This window comes from Lontra canadensis, unplaced genomic scaffold (assembly GCF_010015895.1).
Source record: "Lontra canadensis isolate GAN:19392208 unplaced genomic scaffold, GSC_riverotter_1.0 scaffold11, whole genome shotgun sequence".
Lineage (NCBI taxonomy): Eukaryota > Metazoa > Chordata > Mammalia > Carnivora > Mustelidae > Lontra > Lontra canadensis.
The window spans coordinates 19,287,821-19,300,850 of NW_022631005.1; the positions used below are offsets into that span (position 1 = coordinate 19,287,821).

Here is a 13,030-nt window from a genome sequence, read left to right on the forward strand (position 1 = left end):
TCAGTTACTTGTTCTGGACTGAATGGGGACAGATGCCTTGCATTGGAAAGGCTCGCTTAGATGGCTCAGAGAAGGTTATCCTTGTAAGCATGGGAATAGCATGGCCAAATGGTATCTCCATTGACTATGAGGTGTGTTGGATTTCTTAAGTATTTAAAATGCATTAACTGCCAACTTGCATTAATCCATTCTTACTGTTCCCTTATTTTTTAATAAATCATTTAATCCCAAACAGCTTCTAATATTACTTTTCAATCGATCTTTAGGAAAACAAATTGTACTGGTGTGATGCTCGTACAGACAAAATAGAAAGAATCGACCTTGAGACTGGAGGGAATCGTGAGATGGTGCTGTCAGGGAGCAATGTGGATATGTTTTCAGTTGCAGTCTTTGGGGCTTACATCTACTGGTCTGACAGGTAATTTATTTTTTCATAAGTATTTGAGTCTCAAAATGTTATTTCAGTGCCAGTTGCTTTACCCTTGTAGGATTAGCCATTCCTTAGCAAGGTCATAAAAAGGATCTCACAAAGCCATGTTATTTCCACAGAAAGGCACTCTTGCTTTTCCTGGCTCAAGTATTTCAATGTCACAGACTAAAGTTGGTTTTTTCCCCTTCTGCTTGGCCATCTGTTATCTTCAGTTTAAATAATTGACTTGATGTGAATTACTTAAAGATTGGTGATCATGTATGTTCAACTTCTTGTCAGAGCACATGCCAACGGGTCCATCAGAAGAGGCCACAAGAATGATGCCACAGAAACCATAACCATGAGAACAGGTCTTGGAGTCAACCTGAAGGAAGTTAAAATCTTTAATCGAGTAAGAGAGAAAGGTCAGCATTCTTATATAATGAATACATCTTATGTCATCCCTCTCCTATTTTTTCAACATTTATCAAACTTAAGTTAGAGATTCTTATCTGAATCAAAAACCTCAAAATTCTATTTTTTACATCTAATTTCCTACAAAAATCATATAGTAGCCTAATGAAATGAATATATAATAGTTCATACATAGATATGTTTGCCTAGGGCAGTGTATATATATGGAAATGTTATATACCTGGCATGTCTTCACTATAGGTTTGGGCTAAGTAATATAGAATATCTATATCTATATCTATCTACTCAACAAAAAATGCATTGCATAATTAGGATACTAGAGAATAAAAAGCAGACAAAAATATGTGTTTGGGGTTATATTTTGATATATAAAGTGATCATAGCTTCAGAAGTTTGCTGTTGGTGTGAAATATTTCTGAAGTCATCACTTCTTTAAAATGTGTATTTGAAACTGTTATGATGATGGTTTGGATTTTTTAAAAATTTACCTCAGTCAAATTAAATGCCTATTTTATGCCATTAAATATCAATTTTAATGTCCATTGAAATAATTATAATTAATTTTCTTGACATCAAAGATAGGTGTGATAATTTTGGAGCTGATGACGGATTCATGGAGGAAAATTAGCCTGATGGAGAAATCTTAATCTTAATATATTACGTCTTCCCTCCAAACTGAAGCAAAAACTTATGCTTACTATATTTAGAAGGTTAGGTGCATTACAGTTGTAAATTTCTTTGATAGCTTTTGTATTTCATAGGCAAGATTTTAAAGCAGTGTGCACTTTGTTGGTGAATTCAGTTCATGTTTTGAAAGAATTGTTATTTATGCTAAAGATTATAATACATAAAACCTATTGCAATTCAGCATCAAGTTTCAAAAAAGACTTATACACTTAACTGGCTGATTGAGGGAAAATTTTAATGCTTTTATTTGGATGGTGTTTGGAGCAGAAGAATGTGATCTTTGAAATAAGAAATCCACGATTTTAAACTGGTATAAAAAAAAATCAGTACTTTAGAGTATTTGATATTTTTTCATTCACCAGTATTAAGAATAAAAAGACAGTGGTGCCTGGGTGTCTCAGTGGGTTAAGCCTCTGCCTTCAGCTCAGGTTATGATCTCAGGGTCCTGGGTTCAAGCCCCACATCAGGCTCTCTGCTCAGCAGGGTGGCTGCTTCCACCCATCTCTCTGCCTACTTGTGATCTCTCTCTCTGTCAAATAAATAAATAAAATCTTTAAAAAAAATAAAAAGACAGACCATTCAACATTATTTTTAAATATTTCTGTAAGAAAAAAATAATTTGATAAACAAAAGAAAAACAAATATATCTTTGTGTACGTATGTATATTTTTTTCCTCTTTAGGGACCAATATTTGTGCCAAAGACAATGGTGGATGTCAGCAACTCTGTCTTTATAGAGGAAATTCTCGGAGAACTTGCACTTGTGCCCATGGATATTTGGCAGAGGATGGAGTTACTTGCCTAAGGCATGAAGGCTATTTGCTGTATTCAGGGAGAACAATATTAAAAAGTATACATCTTTCTGATGAAACCAATTTAAATTCACCAATAAGGCCATATGAGAATCCACATTATTTCAAGAATGTCATAGCCTTGGCTTTTGACTACAATCAAAGAAGAAAAGGTACCAACCGAATCTTTTACAGTGATGCACACTTTGGAAATATACAGCTTATTAAAGATAACTGGGAAGATAGACAAGTAATCGTTGAAAGTAAGTACAATAATTTTTAAAAAATAATTTGGTGAAATGAGTATCATTTGCATTAGCAGAGAAATTAGAGTGGTAATTGCATGTAGCAATTACATTTTTTTGAGTTTATGTTCAAGAATAATGCACCTATATTATCTGATCTTCCAAAGTCAAAAAATCAATTTACTCTTAGCATGTACTGTATGTATATTTTGATTATTAGTTTCTAATCTTGAACTTTCAATATATTCCTCATACAACCTATCTCTTTTCTCTTTATGTGATTTCCATATATCCCCCACTTTTCCAATTTCACTATACTTTAGGTCAGTCCTTTTCATTACTTTTTAAATTGCAAATTAGTTTATTAAATTAATTGTAAAGTATTCAAGTAATATGGATTTAAAAATGAAATTTCTCCCTCATCATTGCAACATCAATTCCATATACTCATCCATAGCTGATAGCTGTCATGCCTTCAGAATTTTTTTCATGTATGTGAATGCAATTTGTAATTACAAAATTGAATGATCCTATATGCATTATTCAGCTGCTTTTTTTAAATTATCAAATATCTTGAAAACCATTTATTTCAGTATATAAGACTTTATCTCATTCTTTAGAAAGCCTATGCCTATTGTGTACTAAAGATAAACTATTTGACTATTTTCTTCTGATAAACATTTGTTTCTGGTATTTCATCATTACCTACAATGTCACAATGAACATTTTTGCATATAGATATCTTTATTCATATATGTGAGTATTTCTTTAGCACAGAATCCTAGAAATAGAATTGCAAAGTCAGTTGGTGTCTATTTTATTTTTTATAGTTGGACAGATTTCTGTCCAAAAAGACCATATCAGTTTATATTTCATCAACTGTATGTAAAAAGTTTTATTGTCCCATATTTTTTACAACAATAATTTCATAATTTTTCAGCTATGACTGTCTAATTTATAGAAAATATCAACTTATATTAATATACCTGATAACTAGTGAGTTCCAGCATCCAGTGTATGTTTCCTCATATAAATATACATATAAATATTTTCAAACTTTTTATTTCATATTGGTACTCCATGCTATGCCTGCCATTCTGCTAGGCCAGTATTTGCCTATTCAGATTTTCCAAATTAGTTAAATTATATACTTGTACAAATATACATTTTCATTTCTTTGTTCTCTAAGTAAAGTTACCATACTTATTGATAATTTCATACCAATTTGTAAATTCCAGAACATGCCAACATTCCATTTTGGCTTATGTGTGTGTCTGTGTATGTGTGTGCATGTGCCTGTGTGTGTGTGTGTGTGTGTGAGAGAGAGAGAGAGAAACAATGCAACTGTAACTGTACTGATCATAGACTTCAGATATATTTGACTTTTATTGATTCAGTTTAAGTCTATGAAGTTTAGATTATAACACTGTGGTCCTCCAGTTTTTCTAGGCTGACACAACTTAGATTTGGAGGTGCTTACACTATACCCACAATGTATTAATTTATTAATTCATTTTCTGTGCTCCAAATTTTTTGATATAAAGTTGAATATGAGTCCATAGGCCTTTAGAAGCTACAGTTTCAGAAGCAACTACTAGGAAACAAACATTGAAAATAAGTAGAATCTACAAGATACTAGAGGACTAGAGAACAAAAATAATCTCTTTGGGGCAGGGTGCAAGATGCCACTGACCTGAGTTGAGGAAATGTAAAGGTTCAATAGGAATCTATTAATTCATTGGGCTAGATAGGGGAGGAGAAGAGGAAGAAGGATAATTCTAGACCTGTGGTCTTCAAGTTTGGTTTCCTGGGGTTCCCCGTTACGTGTTCATGGAGTCTAAGAGTTATTTTTGTGATAATACTAGATAATTACCTTTTCCATGGTATTGACATTCTCATTAATGATGTAAAAGCAGTGGTGACTGCTGGCAACTGAGTGGTAATCATGACGATGGCACCAGACTGTCCTAGTAGTCATTGTATTTTTCACTGGCGCTTAGCAGCTGGGAAAAAAAATAAAAACAAAAGAACAGTTTCACTTAAAGAATATCCTTGAAGAGAGTGAAACATTTATATTTTATTGAATCTTGATTCTTCAGTATACATCTCTTTAATATTCTGGGTGATGAAATACACATAAGGCACTTTTGCTGCATTCTGAAGTGCAATGGTTACCTGAAGGAAATCAAGTATTTGTGCTATTATTTGGGTTCATGCTTCTTTTATGGAACACCATGTTTTACTTGAAAGAATGAAGAACAGACTATCGTTATTCAGACCTAGATATGAGGCAGACATTTTCTAAAGAATGAATACAATGAGTCTGTCACTACAAGGAAAATGACTTACAATATCTGCTGCAAATAATAGAAATCAAGCTTTCAAGTAAAAATTCGAATTCTGGAAGACTTCTATCAAGCACAGTAAGCTTGATAACTTCCCAATGCTTAAAGGCTAAATGAAATGTGTCAACAGCTATGCATAACTTAGGGAACCAATACCTTGCAAATGGCATGATAAAATCATGCGTGGGTAAATGATCCATTCAAAGTGTAGGATAGACCAATGAACTTTAATGTAATAGAGTATGAAAAGTTCACCATTATGTGTTTCTGATTCTACACTGAAGCTAACCTTTAAGTAACTGTTGCTTCTTATGTGTTGGTATAGTGTGAAAGAATATCCAGAATTATCTGAAAAGTCTACTAAAACACTCCTCTTTCTTCCAACTTCATAGCTGTGTGAGGCTGGATTTTCTTCACATACTTCAATTAAAATATCATTACAGATAGGATGAAGAAGTAGATGTGTGAATCCTGCTGTCTCCTCTTTTCACTTAAAACAACACAGATAGGGGTGCCCAGGTGGCTCAGTGGATTAAACCTCTGCCTTCAGCTCAGGTCATGATCTCAGGGTCCAGGGATCGAGCCCTGCATTTCTGCTCAGCAGGGAGCCTGCTTCCCCCCACCCCACTCTCTACCTACTTGTGATCTCTCTCTATCAAATAAATAAGTGAAATATTAAAAAAAAAAAACACAGATAATTTCTTAGAAGATACTGGTTATATTAATATGCAATCATTTTTATTTTAAAAGAGATTATTATATGGTTAAAACTACATTTTTAGTTTAAATTTCTAATATGGTAAATAGCTATAGGCACAATTCACACAAAATTTCTCTCAACTCCTCAATAATTTTTAAGAGAGTAAACGTTCTCAAATTAAAAATTTCCAAACTACTCTTCTAAAGACAGAAAAATTTTGTACAAAGACATGAAAAAACACAGGGTAGACACAGAGTCATATATCATTTGATATGATTAGAATGCAGGTTGTGGGGCGCCTGGGTTGCTCAGTGGGTTAAAGCCTCTGCCTTCAGCTCAGGTCATGATCTCAGGGTCCTGGGATCGAGCCTCTCATCGGGCTCTCTGCTCAGCAGGGAGCCTGCCTCCTCCTCCTCTCTCTCTCTGCCTGCCTCTCTGCCTACTTGTGATCTGTCTGTCAAATAAATAAAAATCTTAAAAAAAAAAAAAAGAATGCAGGTTGTGTGGCCTGAATCAGTGTGAGATGAAGCTGGAATTCTAGGGAGGGCTCCAATAATAAAGAATTTGATCTGCCAAGATAAGAAGTGTTTAAAAAAAAAAGTTTTAATGAAATGTAGTGGTTTGTTGTTGTTGTTGTTGTTGTTTTTAAGGATTTTATTTATTTATTTGACAGACAGAGATAACAAGTAGACAGAGGGGCAGGCAGAGAAAGAGAGGAGGAAGCAGGCTCCCTGCTGAGCAGAGAGCCCAATGCGGGGCTTGATGCGAGGCTCGATGCAGGGCTCGATCCCAGGACCCTGAGATCATGACCTGAGCCGAAGGCAGAGGCTTTAACCCACTGAGCCACCCAGGTGCCCCTGAGATGTAGTTTATATGCCATATAATTCACACATTAAAAGTGTACAACTTAATAGTTTTTGGTATATTACATTATTAATTTTTTACATCAGCAAATATATACAATGCATAAAATATAATACACATATAATAAATAAAATTAGCCATCTTAACATTTTAATTATACAATGTAGTGACATTAATTATGTTCATAATATTATGCAACCATCACAACTACTTCCAAAATATTTTTATCACTTCAAATAAAACTCTATTTAAGCAATTATTCTCCATCTACCCTCCCCACAGCACCTCATAACCTTTGATGTGCTTTCTTTTTCTATAAATTTGCCTATTTAAGATATTGCATGTTAGTGGAACCATACAATATTTGACCTTTTGTGTGTGGCTTATTTCACTTAGCATAATATTTTCCAAAATTCATGCATGCTGTAGCACATATCAGAATTCATTCCCTCCTCCCCACCGCCGCCAAAAGAAAGTTCATTCCCCCTTTTGTGGCTGAAAAAGATTCTATTGTATGTGTATACCACATTTTGTTTATCCATTCATCTGTTTATGGACACTTGGTTTCTTTCTACTTTTTGACTATTGTGACTATTTTAAAAGTGCTGCAATGAACATTGGTGTACTAATATCCAACATAAGTAGTTTTGGTTGTATTTAATAGATAAAGGGAAATCAACACTGTTAAAAGATACACATATAGTAGGCCTTATGTTTTATAATGATCACTCTGGCTGTGTTATGTTCAGTGAAGTTTAAAGGTCACGTCTGAAGGCAGAGGTGACTTAAGGGGTTGTTTCCTTATTACAGATCCTGTTTCCACAGTGGTAAATTAAACTGAAAGCATTTTAATTAAAGTATATATACAACCAAACCATTCTAATCCTCTCCGCTAAAATCAAAGCAATTAAAAGGAGTAACACTTCAGTGGGTGTATGTGTTAACTCACATGGAAGAAGTGACATATGATATCTGGGAGTTGGGAATCAGTCAAGTTTGGACTGAAATCCCACTTTGCTATTTATTTCCTGTGTGATACTGTCAATTTCCTCACCTACAAAGTGAGAAACAAACTCATAATTTTTTTTGCCAAGATTTTATGAAAAAGAGTATGAAAAGAAGATAAAAACAAACATAATTTTATTTAATTTAAAACTTTGTATTACTGTATTTGTGACACATTTGTGGATTATTTAGGATAATTATCCCCTAAATTATTTTTAGAATATGTGTTAGAATTGTTAAACAATCAGAAATAATTATAATAATTATAGATGTGGTAGTGTATTAAGGTCTGACTAGAATTTAAAAATTAATTAAGATTAGTTTACATTGATAATTTACATAAACTTTTCTAAGTACTCTCCTTATGCCACCTTATCCCTCCAAGAAGTTGCTAATTTGTTTAATCATTGTAATCTTCTTTTGAAGTTTTGTGGGAGAATTTATAGTTTGATTTGCCAGACCAAAAAACCAAATCAAAAAAAACAAAGTAAAGCAGTCCCCGCCCACCCCCAAAATGAATTACTGGCATGCAAATAAATACAAATAAGACATAAAATTCATTTATGACTTGGTATTCCATTTTAATAAATCTGGTATAATGCATTTCATCTCATTACGTATTTTACCACTTACCAACCAAATTAATCCATGGAAATGTGATTGAGTCTTTATAGATGCCAAGGAGATACCATAGAGCTATAGCTGCAGTGCAGGAGGGGGTGAGGAGCCCAGGCTGAGGGTGCTAACCCTTCTTAGTTGCTGCTCTGTTTCTCTGTGGGGTGAGTGGGGCTCAGAGCTCTGGCTTGTGGGTAGTTACTACAAGGAGGGCAGGACCTGCAGCACTGCCTGGTCTGGTTACTGCTCAGTCTGTCTGCTGGTGGCCAGGGCTCAGGACACCTAAATGGGTCCATTACAGTTTTGACTGCTGGGAAGAAAGGGCATGGCTGGGGAACATGTCTGGTCCCGTTGTAGCTTAGCTGCTGTGCACGGAGGGCAGGGTTCAGGATCTTCACCCTGTCCTTGCATCTTGTCTCCTTAGCTGTGGAAAGAGGGCAGGATTCAAGATTCTTGTCCCTCCCAGTTGTGGCTTGGTGTCCGCATGGGTTTAATTGGTATGGGAGTTTGCCCAGGCTGGTTATACCATAGGATGGGCAGAACATGCCCTATAGTACAAGCAGGCTAGAGGGAGAGCACCAGAAATTGTGTCTACTGGTTCTGTCGCCAGCAAATTAGGAGGAAATTTTAAGAGTGGTATCTATCAGGGCTTCTGTCCCTGAATAAAAACTGCAGGTTCCTGTCTTTCCAGCTGCCACTTTCAAATTTGTAAGTGGGTCTTTCTCACTTATGGGCTAGGAAATTTTCAGTCTGTTACTTTCGCCCAGGATCTCAGGGTGAGTAGGTTTTTTTTGCAACCACTTTAAGAGTTGAATCTCCATTCCCTATAATTCTTTGATTCTCCTGATCTTAATCCCTATTGATTTTTAAAACCAGACATTTGGGGTGGGGAGCACCTTTCTGATGACACCCCCCAGAGTCAGAGTTCCTGATGAAGGACATAATTTCTTCATGCCTTGGGGGAGTGTTCTGTATTTTGGGAATCATCATTGTGATTGTGAGGTCACTACTGCTGGGTTAGGGTCCCAGGGAGGTGGTGTCTCTGCCTCTCTTACTCTTCTCAATGCTTTTTTTTTTTTTTTTTTTTGTGGAGGTGCTGTTCATCTAGTTCACAGGTTCTGTTCAGAGAAAAATGGTTTCATATATAGTTGTGAATTTGTTGTGTTCCTGGGGGAAGTAAGTTCAGGGTTTTCTTACACTACCATCTTGAACCCTCTTTTTTCATAATGCTTTTACATATTTTTTTTTCCAAGACTAGTGGTGGCAGTATGCCTTTTTTAAAAATTATATTGTCTGGAAATATCTTTTTCTTTTCCTTTAAATGGGCCAGTTCCATATCCTTTTATGAGTGCCCCAAAATTCATTTGATTATGTTAATTTTTTCTGTGTGCAATTTTAAAGGTAAAAATGTCACCTTTAAAGTGTATTATTTTAATTTGCTTGGTATATGTCATAAAGACATTCTCAATATGTGAGAATCTTAGCTACTCATTTTTTTCAGATTTTATAAAATAAAGAAATACTTTCAAAAGACATATTTATTAGATAACACAATTTCCAAATTACCTATTTAGATAATTGCAAATATTGGAAAGAGGAAAGGGAGCATGCTTTATTATGCATTAAAATTACTAAGATTGAAAAAAAGGTAAGCATAAAAGATGAGCATTGTGCATAGGGAGTCACTATGCCTCACTACAGCAGGTAGTGAGGCAGGGGATAATGTTTATACTGCAATGGAAGACACAGGATAACATCATCATCAAATTACGGAAAGCAGAATCTGGAGTGAGAAATGATTAGTGCACAGGGAAAGAGAACCTGGGATTTCCTCCTCATTAAGTTGTAGGCTGTGTGTTCAGTATGTCTTCCATGAACTCATAGTTTCTTAAAATATTCGAGTCTTTCCAGTAAGATGGCCTGTGTCAAGTTGGGGAGGAAATAATTTTTCCTATAACCTTTTGGGTTTGGGTTAATGAAATATGAATTAAACTGATAGAAGAGCTAATCAGAAAAAGCTCACAAAAAGTTTAATGTTAATTTTTTTTCTGTACATGGAGGCCTTCATAGAAAAGAAGTGATAGACCATTTTAACAGAGGATGATCAACTGCAGAGAACTAGCTAAACAAAAATAAAAAGAAACAAACAAAAAAGAGTTTGGGTTTCTAGAGGAAGTAAATTGTGTGGAGAGAGGTACATGGGAAAACTAATGGAAGATAATTGTTGTTCAGTAAGATGTTGCTTATGTAGACACATTTTAGTGCTATCTCCAACTCCAGTGATAATGATTGCTCTTCTCTCCTGATCAGAGAGGGGACAACTTCACAAAGAAAATGTATGTCCTATTGTTAAGTAGATAGGGACAGGGTAGAGAGGATTTTCTGCATCTGCTATTACAGCTTACATCCTATGTCATAGTAGCTTATTTTGGGGTGGTATATTCTGATCCCCTTCATAGGCATGATTGTCCTAAAGTCTCTTACCCTTTAATACCGATCAAGACCAGATCCCTCCAGGGCACTAACATACCTGAACAAGAGATATTGAAACCACAGGTAGAAGTCACTTAATATGAGGAGCAGAAAAATTCATGAGGAACAGTATGTTGCAGAAAGAAAATATAAAGAATTCTGAGTCATCTGTAGAATATTCTACTGAAGTTCTGTAGAGTCAATATGAGGTGTATTTCAGGTCTTGGAGGCAGAACTGACATGGAGAACTCAGGAATGTTCAGTGATCAGTATTAGGATTATTCATAGATTCAGAGCTTCGCATTTCCTCATGAATGTGTCAGAATAGCTGACAGCGATAGAGAGTAGAAGGCAATGTGGTCAAGTACTAACTTTTTTATGTTGAGAATTAGTCTTAAGACAGGAGGCTGAAAAGTTTCCTGCGGAGGTACTCAGGCTCCAGAGACTGCCCTAGTAGATCACATTAGATGGTCTGACAAGGATTCTGTTTGCAGAATCAGAAACTGCTGGATCATGTCAATGTGGCAGAGAATTGGGGCCTTTGCTTATTATTAAACTTGAACTTTGAAACCTATGGTGGCATCTAAAGTTGTTATAGTTTATGAGTCTGATTAGGAATGGAGGAAAGGAATGAGAAGACACTGTCAAGCTAATGCATCTACCATAGCATGGAGCACCCACAAAGATACTAGGTGGACTTCAGAAATGGATAGTGATTCACATATGAATCAACATCCCGGTATTGGATCACTACCAAGTTAAGTCTTAGCAGGTGTGTGAGGGTGGGAGTAGAGAGATTATTAGATTATTAGATATAGGAGTAGATATAGATTATTAGTAGAGAGACTAACAATCCCTGATCAGAGTCATTTCTGTATGATACATCAGTTTAAATGTAATTACATGTATTTCTTTTTTAACCCTTAGTCTAGGAGTTGAGAGATTGTTGCATATCAACTAGTTTTGATTGCATAACAAACCATCCCAGAATTCAGTGTCTTAAAACTATAACCGCTTATTTATCCCACTCTTCTATGGGTTAGCTGGTGGTTCTTCTGGTCCATGTCAGTTCTTCAGATCTCTGGCCAGCTTCGGATCAGATGGCAGCTGGATGATCTAGGATGGCCTCCATCATGTGTCTGGCAGTTGGCATGCTGTATTCTGGGTTACTGGCCATGAGTCTTTCATTCAACAGACTAGCTTGGGATGGTCACATGGTTCTCAGAATTGAGAATAGGCAAACATTTTATAAGCCATATGTACTAATGTATTACTGGTTAAGGAAAATCACATGGCCAAATCCAGATTCAGGGAATGGAGGAATAGACTCCCACTGATGGGTTGAACTACTGAAGGGCCGCTTTATCCATGAACTAGAAATCAATCTGTCTTTGGTGGTAAAGAAATAAAATGAAACAGAAAAAGATTATCTAGCGGGGAAAAGATATAATAAAACTATGGGTTAGTAGATTTAATGATATTGAATTGATTCTGTCAACTTCAAGAGTATAAACTTTTTTAGATTTAGCTCAAATAGTGCTGAATTTTTTTTACAAGTCCCTTGTGACTAGTTGCTATTAAGCCACTTTAATTGCCCCACATCTCTGTGTAAGCAATGTGACTGAAAAACTTTATTTTTTTTGTACTTTTGACTTGAATGAGAAAGTTGTAAATGGTAACCTAAGGGGGAAAAATCTGTGACATAATGTTAGAAGAGACATTTTTCATAAGAAGCAATAAAAAAAAGTATACATATTAAAACTTTTTTTTTCCTTTTGAGAGATTTATGGCATGAATTCAGCGAATGAAATCAATGTACTGTGAATTATGAATAAGTCTTTGAGGGGGTAATGATGAATTCAAAATTCCTAGGAAAGCAGTAGAGTACCTGTAGAAATAGGCAAGGGGACAAGTGAATCCAGGGTTCCTCTTCAAAGATGGTTATAACTTGTAGGAGTGAAGTAATTGTTTGAAAGGGAAGACATTTCTATTCCATGTACCCATTAAAATGCCTGTAATTGTTTGAAAGGGAAGACATTTCTATTCCATATACCCATTAAAATGTACTCTGTTTTTGTGTGTGTGTGTTTTTTTTTTTTTTTTTTTGGCTTGTTTACCAGAAATCAACTATTATTTGCATATTCAACTTGCTATTCTCAGCTTTTTAGTATAGCATATCTGGTTAAAAATGTTTTGAGAGAGAATGTTAAAAGAATTTATGCTAAAACAAACCATTACGTGAATCTGTTTCTTAGAGAAGAAATTCATGAACAGATTTTTTTCTTAATTGAATTTATGTAACTTTAAAAATGACATAAGTAAAATACATAAATTGCACAATTTTTTATACTTAGCCTTATTTGCAACACCTACAATAACATAGTGTATGGCTTAGATTATCACCCTTGCAGAATAACAGACTCAATCATACATCATGGCATATTCAAATGAATGTTGCTGTT

General features: G+C 35.1%; 1 protein-coding gene across 1 annotated transcript in view; it reads left to right on the top strand.

Annotated features, from left to right (window-relative positions):
• Nucleotides 1–13,030, top strand: part of LRP1B (LDL receptor related protein 1B) — a 1,927,222-nt gene that overhangs the window by 1,461,800 nt on the left and 452,392 nt on the right. Inside the window, exons 38-41 of the mRNA XM_032856138.1 lie at nt 5–131; nt 267–418; nt 710–834; nt 2,214–2,585. Of these exons, the coding sequence (XP_032712029.1) occupies nt 5–131; nt 267–418; nt 710–834; nt 2,214–2,585 (776 nt within the window). The remainder of the gene's footprint in view (nt 1–4; nt 132–266; nt 419–709; nt 835–2,213; nt 2,586–13,030) is intronic.